The sequence below is a fragment of the Chaetura pelagica genome, unplaced genomic scaffold, assembly GCF_000747805.2.
Source record: "Chaetura pelagica isolate M959 unplaced genomic scaffold, ChaPel_1.0 scaffold139, whole genome shotgun sequence".
Lineage (NCBI taxonomy): Eukaryota > Metazoa > Chordata > Aves > Apodiformes > Apodidae > Chaetura > Chaetura pelagica.
In genome coordinates this window covers 1,687,201-1,713,057 of record NW_009970717.1, presented here as the reverse complement: position 1 = coordinate 1,713,057, position 25,857 = coordinate 1,687,201, and the positions used below count along the sequence as shown (strand labels likewise).

Genomic DNA, 25,857 nt, shown 5'->3' with positions numbered 1-25,857 from the left:
CTCGGCCCAGGGGCGGCCTCGCCGCGCGGGGAGCCCCGACATGAGCGCTCGGGGAGCCCCGACATGAGCGCGCGGGGAGCCCCGACATGAGCGCTCGGGGAGCCCCGACATGAGCGCGCGGGGAGCCCCGACATGAGCGCTCGGGGAGCGCCCGCGAGCCATGTTTGCTGCCCGGAGATCGCTGGCTCAAGCCTTAGTTGTGCACAGCGCCGGCTTTGCTAGTGCCGTGGGTCAGGGTCCGGGGCTGGAATGCAGCGACCAACAAAATACGTGGGAGGTGATCTGTATTTTTAGATACTGAGTTGTAAAACTGTCAGTCTTCTTAGTCCGGTCACGGTAGCTTCCCGCGGGCCATTGCTTTCACTTTTGCTTCCTGATGCTGATCTCTGAATGAGAAGGGCAGCGCTGAGAAGGTGGTGCTGGAAAGGGAGTAGAGGGAGGTGGTATTAGCAGAACTTACCATTATTAATTACTTACCATTATTAATTCCTTATTGTGGTTCCGAGAAGTACACATGTTTTTAAGAAATCATGGGAATTCAAATTCAGCTAGAGCACAGGTCTGAGTCGTTGAACGCGTTTTTACTTGTGTGCACCTGGGCAGGAGTCACAGCAAAGAATTTTGTATGACAAGTCCTAAGAAGATTTTTTTTGCAGTCGGATTTGTTGAGCAGAACATATTAGAAACAGCTTTTGTATCAAACTATATCAGCTTGTAGAAGAGTACAGCTACTGGTTTGCCTTGTTATTGATACAGCTCGGGCCTTTCTGCTGAAATACCTCTTAAAGCTTGCAGGATGTGCTTGAGTATAATTGCAAATTGTCCCTTGGATTTGAGTCTGCCACTGGGAGCCTATCCAATTTTATCATTGTACTGATGAAGTAAATGTGCAGAGGAGTGGAAGCCTGCATTTTAGGCACTTTTTTTCCCACCTCTTTTTTTTGTTATTTGTTTGTTTTTGGTTTTTTCTACCTTTCTGTGTCTTTGTATGCTTTGTATAGGAAGAGTTTAATATATCCTGATTTTCCATTCATTATCTATAAATCTTTATGGGGTATGATTATTTTTCCACTTATTATAACTTGATTTTTTTTTCTGTTGTCTTTCAAGGCCAACTAGGTTGGACTCTATAAATTTAAGTACATGTTGGATCAGGGCCATCTTCATTAAAAAATACCATTGGCAGTGTTTTATGCAAGATAGTTTTATGCAGGCTGGGTTGGCAAAAGACAAGGCAAGAGCAAAAAGAGAATTGTTACACATAGAGGAAATTTGCCGTTAGGACAATAAGTTGCTTTTGTCAATGTTTGTGACATAATTGAGGATTTTCCTTGGATATTAAGTACTGTCACACGTGAACACTTGAAAATGCTTTTTATTTTTAAGTTGTGCTTTTTTAAAAAAATATAAATAGTAAAAGAAAGTAATAGTTCTGAATACCAGACAACTCATAAATATGAGACTGAAGTATACCTTGTTGATAGGCACTGCTGTTGTTTGTAAGAGCAATTTTGTTTTGAAGAACAAAATCAAATTATTCAAAATCCAAATCTCAATTAAGAACATGAATGTATATTCCTAGGAAATTCTGAGGCCTTTCCTTCCAGCTTACCAAAATGGGAGCAATGTCAAAGTTATTTTAATAAAAGAACTGTTGATTTGAGATTATTCTTAGCTAGATTTTATCTTCTGTTGAGGTTTCATGGTCTCAAGTATTCTCTTTAGAGAAAAACTTCCCTTGCTTCTTTTGGCCTTGGTAGTACTGTTTAATTTCCAGCTTATGTCAGTTGTTATCATCTCTAGTTAAAACACTAAAAGCTTTCTGGGTAGTGGAAGTTTTAACAGAGTTACGGACTTAGCCATTTGCACTTGAGTTTCTTGGGCTTTTTGACTTTGGACTAAGCAAGCTTTCTGAGTGTAACCTGTGGAAAAGGAAAGGAGGCAGGAATATGTTTTCATACAAATAGCATTTTCATTGAAAGATAAAAGACCATGGGTAGTTACTAGGATACGAAGGCTCATGAAGATTGACAGTCTCTGCTTTGTAATAAATTTCTAAAACATGGTTTATTTTCTGTATCCACATGTGCTTTTATTTAGTGTCTAAATAAAACTGTTTGGCTGTTACAGTTCTTGGAATATTAAAATATTAGATAAAAATATCAATAGCAATATATAATTTACTATTTATATTTTTAAATTAATCATAATATGTTAATATTGAAAATATTTAATTGTTGAGGCTTTGTGCAGCCTGGTCCAGTGGGAGGTGTCCCTGCTTATAGCAGAGAGGTTGGAACCTGATGATCTTCAAGGTCCCATCCAACCTTAACCTTCTATGATTCTATGAAACATAATCCTTAAATAAAAACAGAAAACAGGAAGCTTAATCTTGGAGCTTGGATCTCAACTCCAAAGGATCATCAATAAGAAGGATGTGGCATACTTCTTTTTATTCAAGTTTGCTTAATAAAATTAAAAGTGTATGAGGACACCCTCAATAGGTCACATTTAAACTTCATAGGGCACAGTGGGTCCTGTTACCACTCTCCATACAGCTGAAAGTGTTACTGTTTGTATACATCAGCCTTATCTATGGGAATCTGGGAGATACGTCTATGAGGCTTAGAAAAATTGTCTCGCTCCCCTCTTAGTGAAAAATGTTAGGGACCAGAGAGGACTTCTTGAAAGAGTGGTTGATGAAAAAAAGATGTTTATTTATGGGAAAAGTAGTGGCAAAAAAGATAGGAATAAATATTCTCAAAGTTCTAATTAAGTCTTCATTCTTGGGGAGATAAAGACATTTGAAATTACAGTGTTCATGTACATATATTAATAGAAACATGGCTGTTGGGGGACTTACAGTCACGGCATCCTTTGAGGTTGTACATTGCAGGTGTTCTGTGGTACATGTTTTTAAACATCATGGTTGTGCGATTGGATATTTTTTTTTTCATTATTCATAGTCTTCATAATTTTTTTAATGTGCACTTAAGCAGTTAGTCCTGGTTACAAGCAGCAGAAGCTTTTGCCTGTGGTGTATGAGTTAAATGACAACGCAGCTCTCAGTTTACTGATTCAGTTGCTCAAAGCCATGTTCAAATCTGAAGTTGCAGTACTAATTAGTTTGCTCAGTAGCCTTTCTTGGACCTTAAGGAAGTGTGGCTTAGAGCCAGTGTCCAGGGTGGTTAGTCCCATGAAGAGTCTGCCTGGACCTGTCTAGGCTGATTCCTGCAGTATCTCTTGAGTTTGTACACTGTGCTCTTGATGAATTCTCACTAGAATCTTTCTCCTGTGGTAAACAGGACAGTCATTTATTGACTTTGTACTAACTACTTTGTACACATACCTTAAAATTAATGTTTGTTTCTAGTAGGGACTCTAGAAAGTTTCTTGTCATGTTGCCATTAATTTTTGATATAGGATTCCATAGTTTGCAATTATTTAAAATGTATGGATTCCCAAAGATCATCATTGTACCTTAGGTGATCCTTGTACCTTTACAGTTGCTGTAGGTCAGATGTAACACCTGTATGCAGGTATAAAAAGAAGTCTGTAAATTTTATGCATTTTGGTCAATCATATTTGCTTCAAACTGTTAATTTTTTTTTGCTTCTATTTCTGTGAAAGTGAAATGACTCTCTTGTGTGTTTATAGATTGATTTGGATACTATTGATGTCAGCAATCTCAACAGGCAGTTTTTATTTCAAAAGAAACATGTTGGAAGATCAAAATCACAGGTGAGGAAAAAAAACCAAAGCTCAAGTCTTACTCAGTATTATTTTATGGACAGTCTTAGAAACATGTCACAGTTTTGTTTCTACTGTGAAGAGGTAAGTGTTGGTTGGTTGATCATACCTATCCACAACATTTCATTATGAAAAAGTATTTAAATCTCTTAAGGTAGTCAACTTACTTGATACTATACTGGTATCGAGTCTATATTTAGAAGGAAGGAAGAAATAATAAGTGGTTTTTTTGTTTTTTTGTGTTTTTTTTTTTTATTTCTAGGTTGCCAAGGAAAGCGTGTTACGGTTTTATCCAGAAGCTAATATTATAGCTTACCATGATAGCATCATGAAGTATGTTTGTTTTTAAGCTCTAATTACATGTTTTGATTTGCAAGTACTGTGTTATTTAAATGCTACAATGGTGTGCTTTAAGATATTTTACAAAGCTACTGCAGTATGAAGAAATAGCTGTAAATAAGAGACTACCACACACCTGAGTGGAAGTGTAGATTTTGCATGAGTTTTCTTGAGCTCTGGTAGTAAGCTCTAGTCATTTGCTTGTGTCTGTTTTTCATTTTATTAGCAACATTTACTGTTTAAGTTTCTGTAGTATAAAGATGCCCTCATGTCATGAGCAATAATTGAATTAAAATAAACGTGAATGTTGAGTCTGTGATTAAAAAAATTAAGTCCTTTGTGTGTGTGTAGGTAACTTGAGTATGATTTTTTTATGCCCAAAACTGTTAAAATTTAATCTTTATGATCCATTACCAGTGGCTACAGTCCAAGATTATGTAGATTTTCATTAGCTGTTTCCTGTGATTTAATTTTTCCAGTTTATTAAAAGTTTATGTTATGTAATATTTAATTTAATTCTGCTGCTATTAGCCACTTAAACACTAACTCATTCATTCTTCTCCTGAAACTGTAAAAGCTTTAATCCTGTTTACTCTCTTATTTCCAACCTTCTTCTTTCAATCAAAAAAATGCAATGTAAAGATACTAAACTGTCCAGATTTTTAAATCCCATGTCTTGGCTTCTAAGGGTATGGAGGCACAATCAAAACCAATTGAGCTATCACAATATAATTAATTATCAACAGTGTAATGAGCTATTTACAGTGTGCACGTTTTAGCCTTAGCTGATAGTTTTTAAGGTCAGTTACCACAGCTCAACTGATTTACTCATTAGGTCAGAGCAGTATTATCACTTTTCCATTGTCTGCCTGTTTCATTGGTCAAATTAGTACTAATTGCAGTAGCTTCCTTCCAGCAGCATAAAATTCATGCTTTCATCCAGCTTTAAAATGGGCAGAAGACAAACTGGGCAGTTAAAGACTAGCAGTAATTTATGTGTAATTTAACACATGAACATCAGCCCGCCCTTTGCATGTCTATAGTTTCTGTTGTGACATAATAACCAACAACTTTGATACGCCATTTTGACTACTGTTTTTCTTTCTGTAGCCCTGACTATAACGTAGAGTTCTTCCGCCAGTTTACATTGGTTATGAATGCTCTGGATAACAGAGGTGATGTTTTCACTATGATTTTATATTGCTGATGGAAATACTGTTACTTGTTTGTTTATGGAAACAGAACTGTAATGTGTTCTACACTTATTACTTCTGCAATGTCAGTTAAACAAGTATCTTCTTAACCCATCTGTAGTTTGAGTAATGTTTGTGTGCTCCACTAGCAACTTGAAAGGGTAGTTGGTATTTTTACAGGTGTTTTGAAAGTAAACACTAGCTGCTCTGTTGCTGTTATATGTAACTTTATTCACTTGTGTTCCTATATTTCCTGTTAATTGGAAGACTGACTTTGTGAAAAAGGTATACTGCTCTATAATGAAATAAGACGGATTAAGAATAAATGGTTGCATAGGAGGCTAGTTTGAATTTGGAGAAGTAAAACATTTTTCTTCTGCTTATTAATTTTTTTCCTAAAAAAAACCTCTTGATTTGCAGCTGCCCGTAACCATGTGAACAGGATGTGTCTGGCTGCTGATGTTCCTCTTATAGAGAGTGGAACTGCAGGCTACCTTGGACAAGTAACAGTTATTAAAAAGGTTAGGTTGTGTGTTACTCTTGTCACTTTCACTTTAAATCATTGGCTGTTTTAGACAACAGGGAGTTGGGTGTTTTGAGATGCAGTTAAAGTTTATCTGGTAATAACATACACTATCAGTAGCCTTCACAGTGTGACAAATTCTTCACTTTTCTCTAGGGAGTGACAGAATGTTATGAATGTCATCCTAAACCAACTCAGAAGACTTTCCCTGGCTGCACAATCCGGAATACGCCATCAGAACCTATCCATTGCATTGTGTGGGCTAAGTATTTGTTCAAGTAAGTGATTTTTTAAAAAAAGAAAATAGGCACTGTGGGTTACTTCTTGTTTCTAAAGCTACAGAGAAATGAAGTGGACATACATTTTGGGAGGTTGTTTGTTTTGGTTGTTTTTTTGTGTGTGTTCGTTTGTTGTTTTTTTAATTAATATGGATTTTAGTGAAAACCTCCAGTTCTTTGATGTGGGTTTTGGGGTGTGTTGTTTGTTTTTTTTTTTTCTTTTGATACAAAGATGGACAGTCGGTTAGTACTTAAACTTTGCTGTAGTATCACAGAAAATTTGGCAGAATAGTTTGGTACAGCAGTGCAGGTAGAGGTTACCTTATTCTTCACCTTGGTGTGACATTAACACATTTTTCAGTTTCGCGTGTGTATTAACAGATGTGTGCTGGGATCTTGGAGGGCTGTAAGCAAATGCATTCAGTACTGCAATATACATATAAGGCATGGGGAACTATTGAGTGAGTAATATAGAACTATTTTAGTACGTTCATCTTTGTATTGGACATTTTGTGTTAGTGTTAAATCCATGTGTGATGAATCCCAACAATTCAAAGGCAATGTGTTGAATAGCACTCTGATAGCAGGAATTCTGAAGTGCACATGTATCTCCTAGCAAATATTTAATCAGATATGATGGATTTTAACATTGTATTGTTGTTCTTAATTATTTATAGCCAGTTGTTTGGAGAAGAAGATGCTGATCAAGAAGTCTCTCCTGACAGAGCTGATCCTGAAGCTGCCTGTGAGTGTCATACAAGCTGATAGCTTACCCTGTTACTTAAATGTTCTATTTCAGAGATTTTTCTGTACAATTCTTAAGGTTAGAGTTCATCTCCATTTTATTTTCAGAGGATTCCATTTACTGTACAACAAAGTTTTGAGTGTGTTAATAGTAGATTCCCTTACAGACCTTCATGCACACGGTGCATAATTTAGTTCCCTCATACTGCCCCTTATTAGGTATTTGAAACAACGTCAGTGTTCTGTTTTGTGGGGTTTTTTTGTTAACTTGGCACATAACTTGTTTAAGTTAACGTGAGACCAGAGGTTTTTGCATGGAGAATGTGCAAAAAGTACTCTTCAAAATGACAACAGTTCTTGTGGGCTGCATAAAACATTATTAAAATGATTGCTTCAGCTGTTGTGAAAACTTGCTAATACACTACAAGATGTGTCACTGGTGCTCACTAGTTGTTCTCAGAAAATGTGGGTAGAAGAGCTGTGAGGATCACCATTGATACAGTGGCTAATCATAAAGTTGCAGTTTAACACATCCAGGTGTAAGATACATGATTTAGGTGAATAAGCTTGTATCTTTGAAGGCATTTGTTCCCTCTGCATCAAACAGTCTTCTCTGTGTGCACAGAAACTTGAAGTGCACATTAAATATAACTAGTCTTCACTGGGTGACCTTTTTTCCATATATGTTTGGATTGATGGAGTGCTTCCTTCCCTGCAGCTGGGATGCTTGTCTTTTGAGCTGAGGACTGGGAACTGAGTTGATGTTTCTAGGGACTTGGCATTTTCCTCTCCTAGCTGAGGGACCGCAAGGAAATACAGGTGTTGTGTTTAAACTGTTGTTGCCTGAAACACTTCAATATTAATCTACATAGGAAATACCCCCATTTTGAGTGATGTTTTTGTAGCTATTCAATACTTTTCTGTAAGGACAGTAATTATAGCTACTGTGAATATAAATAAGCATCATTGTTTGTTACTTCTTTTGGATCTTTGATAGATGAATGGACTTGGGAGAGGAAGCTTAGAGGAGATCCTCCAACTCTTCAGATTCCCTGAACATCAGATAGTGATCACCTGACAGGTTGTTCCTACAGGAAGTACAGAATTGAATAGCAGAATATTTAAAAAGAGTTGTGTATAAACTCACTTAAAACAGCAGCTGCTAGAATAGTTGAAAAGTAGGAGACACAATGCCACTTATTTCCACAAAGATACCAGAGCAATTATAGGAAGGCCTGAGCTGTAGCCTAATGCCTGTAGTATGAGCAAACTGTCTATAGCAGTGGTGCTGTTTAGAATCAGTGGACATATGTGGTGTATCAGTGAAAAGTCAATGCAACCTCTGTAAAGGGAAGTTGTGCTTTGCCTGGGGCTCTGCAGGTCCTATGAAGGAAATGGCAAACTTGTGGACAAGTCTATCTGGTTCACCCTGGTTTGAATCTGCAGAAGGCACTTAGAAACTTTTTGTGGGAAAACTGGAGAAGCTAAGCAGCCACAGGGAGAAAAAAGGATGAAGATCCTGAAGTGGATAAACTACTTAAATAATAGAGAAAAATGGTGTTCAGAGGAGTGTCTCATATTGGGGATAGGACCATTGCTGTTTGGTATACATGATTAAGCAAAGTCACTTAGAATAATAAAGATGCAGGCTAACTGCAAAAAGTAGCAGAAAGCTTCACAATACTGAATGACTGGGCAGTGAGGACATTAGGTGGATTTGGTGCAGATAAATATGAAATTAGGTGTATGATGCATTGGTGAAAGGAGGGGAACATTTGCAAATTTGTATATAAAATGATGATCTGAGTTGATTTTTCTCATTCAATCAGGATGTTAATAGATAGTTTTATGAAAACATCCATCTGCTACTTTTTAGGAATCACAGTAACAATTGCTGGATGTGACTGGGAAAGAAACACAAAATTAGTAACATCAGTATGCATGGAATTTTTTTATATATGGATGACCAGAGGTGAGAGCCTGATTTTTTTTGTTAGTGTTGAGGTTCTAACCAAACTAAGACTCTTCAGCCAGGAAAGGAGACTACTAAAAGGGAATAGCTAGAGATTTATGAAATCAAAACATTATGTGGAGAAAATTCATAGGAAACAATAGTTTACCCTTTCTGCCAGTAAAGGAATTAGGTGACATGGAGTTAAATGAGTGAGTTGCCGTTGCAGAAGCAAACGGGAGTAGTCGCTCTGTGTCTGAATCTGATTTGTTGGGTGCAGTAAAGCCATTTTATGGTCCCTGTGTAATTTTGGTTGTTGACTGTAGGGGATTTATTTGGATATGCTCTTCCTTTTTTTGGTTAATGCTTTATTAACAGGGGAGCCAGCAGAAGCAGAAGCCAGAGCACGAGCATCCAATGAAGATGGTGACATTAAACGTGTTTCAACCAAGGAGTGGGCTAAATCAACAGGATACGATCCAGTTAAACTTTTTACGAAGGTATCTTCTTTACCTCCAATAAACGTCTTTTATTTGAAGTGTATGAGATGCTTTAAAGTTAAGTCAAAACCCAGCTAGCACACTTAATACTAGCCATCAATCATGCAGTTATGTTATGACGTTCCACCAGCTGGCCTTTATAACACGTGCGTGTGACATCATTCCATCTCTGTCTCCACTGACAGCTTCAGCAGCTTGTCCATAATGTACATAAAAAGCTTAATTCCAATTACTTTTAATATGAAAAGGTAAACTTGAATCCTGTAGGAGTTTCACTGGGCATAATCAGAAACATTTGGATCACCTAAAAGCTGTCGGTCATCATCTATGTATAATCAGTCTCTGGTACAAGAAAATCCAAACTGGTTGAGGAGTAGTTCTAAGTAGTTGCTGAGATTGGCTACATAAAGGAAGTTAGTATAGAACGTAATATTGATAGGCAGTAATAACTTCACTTTGGAAATTCATTGGCATGTAAATAAGAATGTCTTGCGGACAGTATGCAAATACCTGTAGTGATGGCTTCAGTAGGCACATGGATCCACTGTTTGGATTACTTTTTCTTGATTTTTGCTTTATCTAAACCCAAATTAATCAGAGCTGTGCCTGTTTTACACAGTATTAGAGAATGGGGAATAAAAAGTTTTTCAAATCTGGGATTTTTTTTTTCTGTGGAATTTGATTTTTATTTATGTGGTTGAAAATATTTTGAAGGAGAAGAGCAAAACCTCATGCATAAATCTAATGCCAATTTCTCAGTTTCACAGCCAATGTAAAAATAAAGTATGTCTCTCTTCCCTTTTCATTTTAATGTTTGTTTTATTTTAATGTTTCCTAGCTTTTCAAAGATGACATTAGATATCTGCTTACAATGGATAAGCTGTGGAGGAAAAGAAAGCCACCAGTGCCACTGGACTGGGCTGAGGTACAAAATCAAGGTAATTTTCTCTGCTCCCACTGTGTCTTTTTAAGTCATACCTGCTGTTTGTTAATGCATCTCTGTTGAATGTACATTTTCTCACTGTTGAGTACTGATAATGAACATGTTGATTCTTTGTGATTCCTGAAGATACAAAATTTTCCTGTATATAGAAAATGTTTTTTCTAAAACTGTTTTGCAGTTGTTATTTTAGATACTCAGTGTTGGCTGTAGAAAGGTCACATTTTACCAAGTTATATGTCATCTTATTCTAGGAGATCTTACCACAAGCATCAAGACATGTATCTCTGAAAGCTGAGTTTTACTGAAAAATTACATTAGCTGTGATTTGTGCATGCCCAAGCAATGGATAGAAGTACAGCTATAGTTGCAGTTTTAAATGCAGATTTGTTGTAAAATGATTGGGCTAGTGAAGTTTGACGATATTGCTCTTCAATTTAGAAAATATTTAATTTTGCTGAATCTGGAAAATTCTCAGCTCTTTTTGTGAGGAGTTCTATGGGATTAGTAAGTATTTCTGATATTAATTTTTTTCCTCTTTTCCAAAAGAGAAAAATGTATCTGACCAACAAAATGAATCCTCCACAGTCCTGAAGGATCAGCAGGTTCTGGATGTCAAGAGCTATGCACACTTATTTTCAAAGAGTGTTGAGACCCTGAGACTTCACCTGGCCGAGAAGGGTGATGGAGCAGAGCTTATATGGGATAAGGTTAGTTTACTAAACACATAAGAACCAGTTACACTCTACATTTGTAGTACAAATATTAATTGGACTCATGCAGCTTCATTCTAAAATAGTGCTGCTTAGAATAAAAATGGCAGCTCAAACAAATATAGATGTTAAACATTGTATTTTGTAACTCACTGTGTATAAGTATTAACTATTGGGATGTAAAATAACTTAATTCACCAACTTTTAAAAGCACAAATTCATAAGTATTTGTCTTATTTTTATGTTGAAAATGTTTTAATAATGCCATTTAATTGTTAACTTTGCTCTAGCTTTCTTTAAAACTTGCTCTTATGCAAGTGGTTTGTAGCTATAGTCCTTCCAAGCTGTAAGTAGTAATTAGCTCTGACAATAGGCACGTGATACAGTACGAGTTTTGCTGAAACAAAACAAGAATTTTCTCCTTCAGCACCAGAGAAGGTGTGATCTTCCTGTAGTCAGTTGTCATTTGGCATAAGGAAAAAAACAGTTCATAAATATAGGGGAGATAAAAGAGTAAAATAGTGTTAGAACAGATTGTAAAAATACTTTTGATTTTTGAAACTGAGCATAAAGCATTGTAAGATTTAGGGTTTAGGCTTTATTTTGACAAGGCATTTTAAATACACTAATTCACTACTAAAATGAAAAGTACAATTTCTATCTAAACATACAATCTGAAAGAGGAAGTATATTGTCTTGGAAATGGAATATTGTACAGACTTTTTGAAAAAAACTTTCTGGTTTTAGGATATTAGGAGCCATGTGTTGCAAGCTTTTTCAAATGAGTAATCTAATTTTTAAATACATTTTGCATTAACTTTTTGTCAGGATGACCCTTCTGCAATGGACTTTGTCACTTCTGCTGCAAACCTCAGGATGCATGTTTTCAGTATGAATATGAAGAGCAGATTTGATATCAAGTGTAAGTATAAAATACAACATTGTTTTATTCAAATAGTAATCTAAACTCCTTTTCTTTTGCTGGTGAAAAACTGTATACTGTTACTTATTTTGCAGCAATGGCAGGAAATATTATTCCGGCTATAGCTACTACCAATGCAATAATAGCTGGTCTGATAGTGCTGGAGGGTTTGAAGATTTTATCTGGAAAAATAGATCAGTGTAGAACGGTAAGTTGGAAGAAGATGCTTTTACTTTCTCACTATTTATTTTTCATTTAAAAGTCATGTTTTACCTTCTTTGACTACTGTTTAGTTTTACTGTCTCTCACTTGTTGCTTCAGTAGATTCTCAGTGTGCTGAGAACTTTCAGCCACAATGAGAAGACAAGTGGAAGTCTCAAGGATCATTAAATTCCTCTGCTCTAATGAAAATTGGCAGTTGGGTGGGAGAGAGGAGCATCACTTTAAACGTTGTTGTTTCATCTGTTTGGTGACAGCTGGTCAGTCAGCACAGGTGTCACTGGGGACTGGCCATAATAATAATGTCCTCCTGTTGAGCAGACATGTCAGAGAGGATTAGGGAACAGCATAACCAGTGGGAATCAGAGAATAAATCTGTACGAAAACAGGTTTTATGAATGCTGTTACTTACAGAATAACTTACTGTATTCTTACTTGCCCTCAAGATTTTTCTGAACAAGCAGCCAAATCCCAGAAAGAAGCTATTGGTACCTTGTGCTTTGGATCCACCGAATCCTAACTGTTATGTATGTGCAAGTAAGCCTGAAGTGACTGTGAAACTTAATGTACACAAAGTTACTGTGTTAACACTCCAGGATAAGGTAAATCTTTAATATTAATTACAGCTTTCATTTTTATTCTAATACTGTAATTTGTTAAAGCTAGCATTACATTTATTAAAGCTAAATGTAAATGTATTAAAGCAGTATATTTTGTGTGAATGTCAGCTGTTTGTAATTTGCTCTACATTTTGCATTTCTCTCCACTAAAAGAAGTGCCAGATTAGCCAGTATGCCTCTTGCTTCTGTGTGCTTGTGTATCTTGTGAAAGAATGTTTGTGGTTTTTAACTTCTTGGTATTTTTAAAGTGCGTTTTCTATTTCAGTTGTGTAGTTCAGTAGCCACTTCACAGTTGCGCAGTTACAACTGATTTGGAAATCTGTCATTTTATGAAGTATTCTAATAAAAATTTTAGAATCTGAACCTGTAGGTTTCAGACAGCAAAAATATAATTATTTTGTTCATGGAAGTAAAAACAAAAAAAAAAGTATAGGCTTTCAGCAGATGTCTGAAAATTAGCCAGCATAAGGAAATCAACATAATTCAAAGTCCTTCCTTTTCTAAATATCAGATGTTGATTAAATGATGATACTCATCTTTTCAGATCGTGAAAGAAAAATTTGCTATGGTGGCACCAGATGTACAAATAGATGATGGAAAAGGGACTATTCTTATCTCTTCAGAAGAAGGAGAAACAGAAGGTATGCACAGTGAAGCTTTTTAGTTACTAGTAAACAGAAAAACTAGGAAGAAACCAAGATACATAGAGTAGAAATGTAGTAAATGTTCTAGTGTTCATCCTGAAGACTAGTATTTGAAGAGAACTGGATTTGCAAGGATTTAAGGGGCTTGAGAGTCTACAAGCCTGCATGTCCAGTTCAGCTTTCCTCTATAAAGCACTTTGAACCTGGACTTCCAGGATTCCTTTCAAGAATGAAGTCCCGTCCGTTTTCTTATTTTTTGATTGTGGTTTTTCTATGATGCTTGCAGGTGCTATTGTAATACAAATATTCTCTCCAAAATGTTCCTAAATGTAATAATAGTTAAATGCTTGAACATGATGCATGAGGAGTAAATAAGTGAAACATGAGTACTTTTAACTCCTGATAAGCATAAATGTCAGCTTTTACTTTAAACATAGCTAATAAATGTTAATCTTACGTTTCTACATAAAACTTCTGGAGTACTCATTCCATCAGATTTAGTCAGGTGTAAAGGGTCTTTTACAAGAACAGCTGTATACACTACAGTTTTTCACTATTTTTCTAGCAAATAACCACAGGAAATTATCAGACTTTGGAATTCGAAACGGCACTCGGCTACAAGCAGATGATTTCCTCCAGGACTATACACTGCTAATCAATGTGCTTCATAGGTAAAGATTCTGAAATAATTATTTTTGTGTATATATGTAGAGGAGTTTCACAGGGTATTTCCCATTCAGAATTTTAAATTCATTAACAAAGCTCAAAGATTACTCTGCAGAAAGAAACTAGAGAGGTAAGAGAGGAATTGTTATTTCTTACTAATTTATAGAACGAAAGGGAGGCAGTGTTTCTTTTGGGGATCTTTTTCTTGTTGTGGGGTGTTTTTTGGTTTTTTTTGCCTTCCCAACAGTAATTGGAAAAAGTTTATTTGAACAATTCATCATCACACAACATAGAAATACAGTGCAAATCAAATACACTTTTGGGGCAGCCAACAAGCCAGAAATGCCAGTTAAAAAAAACCAAAAAAATATAACAAACCCCCCCAGCCTTCTGGGCTAGTAGATCCTCTGCTTTGACTACATGTGTTCAGATAAAGCAATGCAAACAGAAGTCACTTGGAAATAGTGTATTTAAACCTGGATAAGTAATATGCATATTATGTACAGTAAATTAATACACTGCACTTTCAGTGAGAGAGTGTGACATGGAGGAAGAAAGGTAAGCTCAGGTAATGCTTTTTCTCATTCCTAAGCATTGTAAGTCATGGCAATGGGTGGAACAATGCGTATGAATAGACAAAGTATAAATTAGAAAGGAGGACTGAACATATTTTCCTCTTTTAATGTGTTTTTCTCATTGTGTCATAGTTGCCAGGTGCTCTAATATTTGAATGACACGCCTTGTGAAAAAGATGGGGGGGGTTTATTTCCACCTGGTTGCTTAAAAGCATATGCATTTTTCTGCAGTGAAGACCTAGAAAAAGATGTAGAATTTGAAGTTGTTGGTGATACCCCTGAAAAAGTTGGCCCTAAACCATCAGAACCAACATCCAAGAATATTACCAATGGTAGTGATGATGGAGCACAACCCTCAACATCAACAGGTAAGTAACACTAATCAATATTAAATAAAACTAAGGAGTCTTTCTCTAGTTCAGTCCAATTAAAATAGTTGTCTTCAGTTTTATGACTTAACTTTACCAACATGAAATAAAAGACATTTAAGTTGCCTCTGTCTGTAAGTAAAATATTACATAGAAAAAGGCACATTTGCAGTTGTTTCCAAATGCACATTCAAGATTGCCACCAAGGTTTAAACCTTGAAATTATATTACTTAATTAATGAGGGCTTGGTGGGGTGTCAGCTTGTGGGCACAGTGATTTCAAATTAGACCCGTTATATCTGATGGTCATGCTACTGCTTGACAAAAAAGAATCAACCAAATTTGCCACTTTTTCCCTTAGACCCGTTATATCTGATGGTCATGCTACTGCTTGACAAAAAAGAATCAACCAAATTTGCCACTTTTGCCCTACAGATGAAAAATTACTTTGTGGATACTGTGATTGTGTTTAATTTTGTTAATTTAAGAAGTCTTTATTGCATAGAATAATTCTTTTTTACCTGTCAAGAAGGCATGGCAAGAAGGTAGTTCTTGTTATCCAGGAAGAAGTACCATCACCTACCTAACGTAGAGTGTTTCTTTGAACATATTCAAAATAATTTAACTTGGATTAATAAGGGATATTTAAGCACTGAAGGGTGGTGTACTGGAAATGCAATACTGTTTTATAGGGGTAGTGTATGAATACTTGTTGTGACAGATGTAAGTTAAACATCTGTGGTTCTGTCTTACACTTTTGGATGATGTTCCTTTGCCTGTCAGATGGTCCTATTTAAGATACGTGCACAAGTACATAGTCACTTCCACTTGCCTCTTCTTTCAGAGGAGATTAAATGCTAAGAACATTGCTAAAATGTATTTCAAATTATCATTTAAAAACTAGCATAAAATTAATTTTTACAGTGAATTTGTACTTCAGGCAAAATCCACTAAATGTCTTGAAAGTGCATGTTTGGCTCTATGTTCCCTTCTTTGTACTAGCTTTTGTTATCTTCTAGCTCTTTGAAGTCTGCTCACTCTTCCACTCCTCCCTCTGTGTGCTCTCTCTCATGAAGCATGGCTTCTAGTGGGAGTTCTGTTGACTGTCCTAGTGAAAGGAGGGGCTGGAATACAGCTCTCTGTGTGTAAAACTTTGTTTCTCAAGGACTGCTTCAGATAGCATGCAATTCTTCTGTTTTGCACATGCGAAAAAAAAATCACACTAACTAATGCATTTCCCATATGTTTGGATTATTGCAGTATTTGCCATAGCTCTAGTGAAGAGGGAATAACCATGTGAAAAACCTATTTTATACTAATTTCAGAGAAGATAAAATATTTTTGCAGGTGAATGACAAAGAATATGGACAAAGAATGCTCCAACATGTATGTTTTGCATCAGAGACAGTCTTAATTTTATGTGTGAAATTTGGTTTGAGGGTAGACTATCTTTACAGCATCCATGTCTTTTTTGCAGCTCCAGATCAAGATGATCTATTGATTATTGATTCTGATGGTGAAGGTACTTCAAGCAATGTAGATGATGATAAGGAAAACAAAAGCCTCAAGAGAAAACTAGAAGACAAAGAGAGTGTCGCTACAAAGAGAGTGCGTACTGAGCAGACAGAAGAGGAGGATGAAATTATAGCATTAGACTGAACATGCAAATGCCCCTTGACAAAATGATTTGGTTAATGTAATACAGTTACAGTATATTGTGTCAGGATGTGAAAAATGTCCAGAACTAGACTAATTTTAAGGCCTTTGTTCAAGTGAATACCAAACCACTGGCTTAAATAATTTGTGTCTGTTTTTCTTGATGATAAAGCTCTCATCTCAATAGCCTCTTTCAAAAGTTTTTCCATATTAATTCCATATATTAAGTGTAGTAGAAACATAAATACTTACAGAAAAGTATTTGCTTAAACAGTCATGGAAAAAAGCATGTTATTTTTGTGTAAATACCTTTTAGGTATAATTCAATAGTAAAAAAAAAAAAAATACTCTTCTTTAGTAAAGGGTCATCAGCTGATGCCTAGATTTTAAGTAACTACAATTTTATTTTTTGCTTGAAGAAAAATATTGTTAGCCTAATCCTAAACATTTTTCACACCCTGAACAAGTAAAGAAGAAAGTTCAATAAAGCAAATTAGTGCCCTGTTTTAACAGTGTTCTTCATCTGGCACTATGTACATTACTGTAAAACTGTTAATTTACTCAAGTTTTTCAGCTCGTACTGCCTGGTATGTCAATGTAAGAAGCAAATTTTTGTGTATTGTTACAGTTTCAGGTTATTTATATTTGATGTTTTGTAAACTCAGATACTACTACTATACTGTACATCTGATGGACCAAATAAATGACATCTGAAATACTTGCTATATTTGCTTGCACAGTCCAAGTTTATGCTGACTTATGGGATTTTACTATGTATAGCCTTCAAAAATTACTGTATTATTTTCATTTTTCTAAGCATAACCTAGTAGTACAGAACTTAAGCTTCACTTGTTTGAGGTGAAAGGGGAATTTTTTTAATAAAACTTTTGTGAATGTTTTTTTTCTTGGACAATCAATTATTGGCCTCTTCAGTTGGAGCATTTGCACCAGCACACGCACGCTTTCACTGCCTCATCCCTTCAGAGAGAACTCACTGCTCTTCTACACGTAATACTTTGTGCACTGGACAAAAGTGCAAGGTTTAGAATCAGGATCTTGAAACCTACTGCATTTTAGGTACTTGGTAGCTCGCAGAACTATCAGTGTTGATTCTTAGAACGCGTTAATCAGCCATTTCTCTCACTTAACTTGAAATGACTTGGTGTTAGTGAACTAAAGCTGCTTCTATTAATACAGGATGCAGAGTTAGCCTTACAGAGCAGATGAACTGAGCAGACAAGATTTATTCTGTAACAGAATGAATTCCTAACTTTATAGAGTTATGTAGAAAAACCAAAACCAGCACCTTTTTAGGTTTTGGTTCCAGGTCTGGTTCTGTCTAGTACAAAGGTCAGCTCATCATCAGTATTAAATTGCAATGAAGTACAAAACTATGATTCTACAATGCAATTAATGCTTTGTTTCTTCTTTTAGGTAGTGCTAGTAATATTCAGTGGCTTGCTTGGAGGCATAATACTCCAGTATGAAACTAAATCCTTTTGAGTTAGCTGCTTCTTGACCAGCTGCACTGAAGACAGAGGTAAAGGTAAATAGGAGGTGTTACATGAAGGATATTCAGTGCTACAATTGGAAGCTTTTACAGGTCTTGCCATAAACAGTTGAAGCACTAGAATTTAATGTCTGATTACATCTTTCACAAATTAAGGCTGATGTTTTATTTTTTTAAGCTTTACTAAAAAATACTGGTTTATTACTTTTTATTTAATTTAAAATTACTATTTAAGTTAGTAGTAAAATAGCTTGTGTAGCAAGGTGTGCATCTCATTGTGACAAAGCTTTAAGCTAGTGGCATGTATAGCATGTCTTAGGGTACTGTAATCCAATTTCACTCACTGAGAAATTTCCCTGTGTGTACTAGTTGGTATGCAGGACTTTAGCTTTCTAATTGTTTTAATTATTATTTTAACAGTAGAGACTATAATACTGGTAACCATATTGCATTATTTTTTTCTGAAGTTGAGTGTGTTCATGATTTGTAAGTTGAATGGTATAAGAGCTGAATCAAAATAGCAACATCAGCAGATGTGGGGCTGAAAAAGGGTTAAGGCTATTCAGTCTCACTGGCTTCTACTCCTTTAGTTATTTGTATTCAGTGTAAAAAGACAGTATCCAAATTATTTTTAAAAATATTTGGGATGCTGCTGTCCAAGAAGGAACTCAATAGTTTCTCAGGGCAGTAGACAACTCTGCTAATAAGGACAGATTGCAAAAAATGTTGAGAATAAGCCAGGCTTTGTACCTTAGATGAGAAATATCACTGCAGGACACTAGTTAGGTTAAGTTTTAGAGAAGCATTAAGTAATTTTAAGGATGCATCATAATTTGGTTTGCAGCATGGAAGGTAGTCTAGAATCTAACTACATAAGCAATAACATCCTGAGGTATTTAGAAGATGTAATTGTGTTGCTCTTATCTGGGTAATAAGTAGTTAGATGGTCAAAAAACGCTCCTAAATCCTTCCTGTGAAATAATTTAAAGTGAATGGGTTTTAATATGTTTTTACACAGGCTGCTTCTATAGAACATATGACAGCCCGTTCATATAGTGTCAGATGTTCTATTTGGTTCTTCTTAAGTGTGGCAATACTGAATGAACCACTAAAAATGCAGACTGCTTCTGTGCTAATTGAACAAATGCTTTTCAGAACTGATGGAGTATAAATGTCCTTAATTGGCTACTAGTCACCAACATTGTGTTTATGTAGAATTTTCCAACTTAAACTTACTCTTGCTCTTGAAAGCAAGTTATAAATTGAAGCAATTATTAAGCTTTCATGTAATTAGAAAAAAAGGCAAACCACTTTAAACTGACAATTTGTTCAAGACTTGATAGCAATAATATTATTGTGGAAGGAAGTGTAGTTGAAAGACAGAAGTCAGTGTTAAAATGGAGGAGAAATTACACCCAGTGCTTCAGCTTGGCAAGCCTGATGTAGGTTGTGTCTTCACTAAAAATTTTTGAGTTAGGCTTGTTAAAAAAGTACAAATTTCTATTTGCAGTGATACAAATTGGATCTTCTGTCATGCAGCTTTATCTCATTTGTTTACACTGATGCAAATTTCTGTAGTGCAGATAAACTTCTCTGGCTGCTTTTCATAGTAGCAATTCATTCTTGACATCTGTGTTTTATTTACTTAGAAAATTTCAGTGCCGTATATGAAAAGGACAAGAGAAATCGTGAAATATTTTAGTGTAGTTGCAGCTGAGAGTGTATATAGTATCTGTGTATGCTGTTAGTTCAATATCCCTTTTCTGCTATGGTGCATGGAAAGGAATATTGACCACTATTGATATATAAGTTAACTAGAGATTCCTTAAGCTGCTCTGACTTAAGGTGAATAGATTTCTAATTAATTTCCCACAGTCGTCTTATCTAAAAAAAAAGGAGAAAAAAAAAAAAAAGAGGGAAAAAAAAGCAAGCAAGCAGAAGTGAAACCTATCCGATGCTTAGAGCATCTAGAGAATCACCCTTGAGGGGCAATTGATGGAGAGTTCTGAAGAAAGAACTTTTGGGGCCAGGATGACAGGGATCCCTGTACCAGCCCGTTCCCTAACAGATAACTTTAACCTTTAGGTAATTATTTAATGTTTGTACTTGTTCTAGGTGACATTTTAATTTTACCTTACGACACCATTTCATAGTTGAACCACAGAAAGAGATGCATGCTTTCCTGGCCTGTTGACTCTGGCAGCTGGCAAGCAGATTGATGGGCCGTTTCAAGTTCTGACCTTTACAACAAAGAGCTCTTGGTAACCATTTATTAGATCCCAAAAATAGGCTTCTGTTCATTTTTTATTGATATTATCTGCCACAAGTCTTATCTCTATTGCCCCAGAACTGTAAATTTGGATTAGAAAACTGAATAAACACAAATAAGGAAAATTAATTTGTTTTTTTTTCCCTGTGTTCTGTTCCTGTGTCTATAGGTAAAGGTATTTCCTTTCTTCTCTTTGCAGTTAGAAGGAGAAGAAGCCTTCAATTTTGTGCAACAAAAATACTGAACATGCAAGAAAGGAGCATCATAGAATCAAAGTAATAGAACAAACCTTACAGAAGTCAGTCATGTGGTTTTTGCCTGCCAGAGATTATTTCTGGGCTAGTGTCTAAGCAGAATGATTACACAGGACATATGCCTACACACGAAGGAATAGGAGGGGGAGTCAGTGTAATGCTTTCATTTGGAGACCTTGATGCTTTTTTAAGGAAGGAACAGGATGAAGTAAATAAATGTGCTCCTAAGATACAGATTGATAGCTGTTTCTATTGAGAAGAAAATTGTTATTTATATATGTCATGATCTGTCTTTCTCATCAGCATACTTCTTCACATGAGAAAAAATGAAAAGTTTTCAGTATGATTTCCTACAGAAAAGCTACAGAGTTGTTCTGCCTGTCCTCTGCAGCAACATTTGAAGCTACTTGCAAACATTAAGCAATTACATCAGAGATCTCAAAGCTGCTGCAATTTGACAAGTAAGTGGCTGTAGATAAAGAGAGACAGACCCAGAGAAGTGCTCCTGTGGTAGCACTTAGCCTTTTTAGGTGTGATACACACCTCCCTTCTGGTGGGTCTGTATAGAAGTCCAGGCAGGAGCCTGCTGCGTTTTGCACATCTAGCCAGTGATAACTGGAGGTAGCAGGAGTGTGCTGGGGAAAGCGAGTGGCTAAAATACCTAACTAGAAGCGTGCGAAGCTGCTAGAAGCTGTGGATATTACAAAGAGGACAGAGAGAAGGCTGTATGAAGGTGATCCTGGGAGAGGATTAAAGATGTTGCAGAGGGAGAGTGCCAGAGACAGAAGAGCACTGGTAAGTCTGTTGAGGGATGCAGGTGAACATGGTGTGAGGAATCTGGAGGTACTGTATGTAGTGGCTGAGGACTGGGGTAAGTCCTGTAGCAGTGGAAGAGGTCTATGGCACAAAGGGGGAGACAGGACTGCTGCATTACTGGAGATTTGGAGAGTAGGTTACAAACTGGAGAATGCAAAGGATGCAGGCTACAGATCTGTAGGAGACTGGCCATCATTAGTTCCATTGCTTATGGAACAGCTCTATACTTCCTGCATATTTTTTTCCATTTTCTTTCAGTTAACAAGGGTTATCTCTATCATACCATTTTATATGGAAAATACCGTGAAATGTAAGTGTAATTGGTGTTCAACAAACCAATGTTCTCTTTTTTCTGAAACGATCCTCATCATAGCTGAAGTGTGTTGTGTTGTCAGGTCAGGAGGCCTGGGCTCGTAACCTGCCTCACTTCTTGAATGGGTGTAAAGAGGTGCATACAGTTAATCTGATACCTATCACTGGCTGAGAATAGGGGCATGTGTTTACATGTCTGGCCCTCACATGGTGTTTCTACTTTATATTAAATGCACTAGTGGTTTCTTTGCTGGATTATGGTTTGCAATATTACGATCAGGACTTTATCATGTCAAGATAAAATTTAGCTCTGCAGAGTCCCAGGTTTGTTTTTATATTTCCAAGTCTCTGAAATAAGAAGCAGCTATACAATCTAAGACCTCCTTAAAAGTACTAAATGAGTGCACTGCTAGCTGAGCTGGCCAACTAAACTAGGTATTTATGCAAATATTGTAACTGTGGTTAAGCTGATTGTGTTTGAATATATAGTGATTATGGCCAGCGGTTGCAAGGAAGTATGACAAAGGCCGTGTGCAGTCTCCAAAGTATGAGCCAATAAACTGCTTTGGCCAGAAGTTTTATTATCTGAAATATGCAAGAGAAGTGGAATATGAAACTATACAAGAAAAAAGATACATAAATGGTATAGTAATCCTAAGTGCTTGGACATATGTTGTCTGTCTAATCTAGCACGTTCACAAAGTGCCTGTTGTGACTGGAATTTTACAGGGTCTGTCCCAAGCTGTATTTGTGCAGCACAGCAAATAGCTGCATTTGTAATAAATTAGAAGAATGTAAAAAATGTTAAATAGTGGTTTATTGCATATTTAGAATGAGAAATAACCTGTAAGTCTGCAGAGTAGTGTTAGTAAAAAATATTTTAAATAGTTGTGCCTCACAAAGGTAGCCATTCAAATACAATGTGTTCTGTCTACCAGAAGATGGTGCCCTAAAACACATTCGATAATTTCAAATTTTAAAAGCTGTGATCAGCTGCAAATCAGTATTGTGAAAAACAAGTCAGAGCAAGGTGATTTGCAAATGAATCACCCAAGTGCAAATATATATTAGTAATCAAACTCCACATTCCAAAAAGCTTGCTTATACTTGAGGTTATTACAATACAAATTCACATACCCAGACAAGCAAAGCAATATATACACAATATATTTATCAATTCAAAGAAAATAAAAACTTCAGTCCCCCCTTCCAAAATAAAAACACTTCTCAACATAATTTTTTCTATGAATTTCACAGGTTTTTTGTGTTTTGTTTTTTTTAATTGTGATTAAAAGAGACCAGAGAAAAAGAGTAATTATATCCCTCACCAAGAAACCAATCAATTTTAAATCTGGGAATCAGAACAGTAAATCCCTGAGTAATAATAAGTCTTATTTACCTTGTGGACTTCCAGGTATAATTTAATTGTTTTTTTAATGTTAAAGACAAGGAGGGAAATTGTAAAAAATGAGGTGGCATCCAATTCAATAAGCAAAAGTGTTGAGCAGCTTCAAATTGTTAAATTGATGAAGTGAGACAAAGAACACTCTCCTGTATTGTGTCAGTAAAACCACATCTGATACAACATACACCACTCCAGCAGCCAGAGGGATTTCTGCCACTGTCTTCAAGGGCTAAACTTCCACCAGTGAATTCTTACATTTACAGATTTTCTGCTTTGTTGGTAATAAAGTGTTTGCAATTTAGGGAGAGAGAATCCCAGCAGACCATCAAGTCTCCCTGCCTGTTGGCTTGGACAGTGTTTCCTTGAAGGCACTGGCAATTAGAAGAAACAGGAGTGCACTCCCTGTGAGGCCCAGCCAGCTGATATTCACAGATCAATAACTCCACCTGGCTTTTTTGCTCCCTTTAAGTCTTAGACAAAGAAGTTTATTTAACCAGGAGCAGCTGGCTTTCCTTAATATCTGATTTACTGATATAACTTAAAATCAGGTGTAAGGACTACCTCACCAAATCAAGAAATCAAGCTCAGCTTTTGTAATACTCTGTGGCAGCTCTTGTGCTCTTACCTGTGCAAGTGTGAGTCTGTAATATATACATTTTACTGTTGAAATTAAGCAAATATATTTAAAATAAAGTGGTGAGAAAGCCACATCAGGATTGTCAAGCTGTAATTGCCCAGTATTATGGGTTTTCTAGTACATAACAGTAAGGAAAATGATGGGGTACTTGTTACAGCAACAGCAGCTTTAACTCTACACTTTTTGTTTGCACAGCCTAGCACATATGGTCCTCTGCGAGGAACACAGCAGTGCTTGAGTGTGCTATGTACCACTGCAAACATATTTATTTCACCCATGTGGGCTACATCTGTGGCTACAGTGTGGATAAATGTTATGTTCATTATGTGTATGACAGAAGTACGATTTACTGGTGAAGAGCAGGTCTGCAGTATTGGCCTTGCAGCAGGGCTGAGATGGGAACACTGCAGGGATACTCTGGACCACGGCTGCAGCAAGCTCAGCTGGGTCTTGCTTTGAGGATTTGCTCATTGAGCTCAGGCTTTTCAACAGTAAAAGTAAGTGATTTTTATTATTTTATCCACAGTGCTCACTAAGAAGGGCTATTTCCTTAGCTTCCCCAGATTATCTCAGTCCACAGAATTTTCCCCATGAGTTAGTAATACAAAGCACGTTCTTTAAAGACTTATGTACCAAGAGGCTTACTGTAGAAACTTGCTACCTCCTGGCATCAGAAGCAGTATAGAACTATGCTAACTCAAAAGGTGGAACAAGGGCAGATTTGTGGCTCAGAAGGACAGAGCTCCTGCTGTAGCTTACACTTCTGACTTCACAGAGCATCAGCTCTGCAGTTCCTACTGCAACAACAGCTGCTCAAAATGCTTCCTTGCATAAGTGCACAGAGCCTCCCAATACATCCTACCCACTCTCCTAGATTAACAGGAAAGTTAACTAATGTGGTCAAGTTTTCTTACAAAATAACACAATCAAAAACTTGAATTAATTTTTCATTACTTGTGCTCTGATGGACCAAGTTCCCAGGTTGACCTTGAGCCTCTCCTTGTTTCTTAGGAAGACAACCTTATAAAAACTGGCAGTAAGTAGTTCAAAAGAACAGAAGAGAACATCCTAATACAGGCCCTTGGCACTACTGAAGAAGGAGCTCTGCACCTGTACACTTGAAGGCAGCTGCCCACAATGTACCCACTGCTCCAAATAAACTTTGTACAGGAGTCCCCTGGTGGGGCAGATGAGGGCTCAAGTTAATGGTGATTTCCATGTGCTCTGCTGAAGGAACCTCTGGTTTTGGCAAGTACGTGTATGTTCGTATTTGCACATGTATGTTCATATTGAAAGTGAATTACCTCTCCTATGTCTTAACAGATTTGCTTTTCAAGTCTTGCTCTGTACATTTACATGGTTTGTTGGATTATTTTTTTTTTCCCTTTGCTGTCCTTGCACATATAAACAAACAGATTGCCAATCAATTGCCCTCCACAGCCGGGGACATTTTTGAGTACACAGTTGCCTTTAATGTTTAATTAGGTATGATAACAGGATAAAATGTTCTTGGCAGAGCAGAATGCCTACAGCTCAAACTTGCAACATACTTCTCTCCTCACAGGGTGCTCAGCAGCCTGAGGACACCACAGGTACCTATTGCTGGCTTCATCAGCATTTCTACCATCAATACAAATGATCGTCAGGGATTTGCAGCTTAGTGGTGAAAAAAAAGCCCAAACCAACTGCAGACCGTGGTTCAGCATCAGAGGTGCCTGTTCACCAGCCCTTGGGGAGGTGGTTTTCGGCCAGCCCGTTGGGTGTGTGCACAGATGTCCCTGGCAGGCAGTGCTGGGGCTCCTTGCGGGATGCAGAGCAAGCTCTTGCAAAGTTACACAGACGGTAGCACGCTTTTGTAAACTCGTGTCAACTCATGGATTGCTTTAGGCCACAATATGTTTATCATGTGTCTTGGTGCTGCCTTTTTTTATAAGACTCAATAAATAACTGCAAATAACTCCCAGTCGCCGCGCTAAGAGCACAAGTCCTGTCGAGGGGCCGCCCGGCCGGGCCTGGGGACTGCACAGGTGGGAGTGCCCGGCAGCAGCGGGGC

At 36.8% G+C, this 25,857-nt stretch overlaps 2 protein-coding genes across 2 annotated transcripts in view; both read left to right on the top strand.

Annotated features, from left to right (window-relative positions):
* The first annotated feature begins 160 nt into the window (after positions 1-160).
* Positions 161-17,499, top strand: UBA2 (ubiquitin-like modifier activating enzyme 2). The gene is made up of 17 exons (XM_010006231.1): positions 161-277; positions 3,658-3,741; positions 4,013-4,083; positions 5,200-5,264; positions 5,703-5,803; positions 5,962-6,083; positions 6,761-6,828; positions 9,157-9,278; positions 10,117-10,216; positions 10,768-10,928; positions 11,760-11,853; positions 11,949-12,061; positions 12,519-12,674; positions 13,237-13,333; positions 13,902-14,007; positions 14,809-14,945; positions 16,423-17,499. The coding sequence occupies exons 1-17, from the start codon at positions 161-163 to the stop codon at positions 16,602-16,604; spliced, it is 1,896 nt and encodes a 631-aa protein (XP_010004533.1). The 3' UTR covers positions 16,605-17,499.
* Positions 17,500-21,390: 3,891 nt separating this feature from the next.
* Positions 21,391-25,857, top strand: part of WTIP (Wilms tumor 1 interacting protein) — an 82,833-nt gene continuing 78,366 nt past the window's right edge. Inside the window, exon 1 of the mRNA XM_010006230.1 lies at positions 21,391-21,429. Within this exon, the coding sequence (XP_010004532.1) occupies positions 21,391-21,429 (39 nt within the window). The remainder of the gene's footprint in view (positions 21,430-25,857) is intronic.

Coding starts and splice junctions, on each gene's coding strand:
- UBA2 (XM_010006231.1), top strand. CDS start 161: ATGTTTGCTGCCCGGAGATCGCTGGCTCAAGCCTTAGTTGTGCACAGC. Junction 10,929..11,759: donor CAGAGCTTATATGGGATAAG/GTTAGTTTACTA, acceptor ACTTTTTGTCAG/GATGACCCTTCTGCAATGGA. Junction 14,008..14,808: donor CTAATCAATGTGCTTCATAG/GTAAAGATTCTG, acceptor ATTTTTCTGCAG/TGAAGACCTAGAAAAAGATG.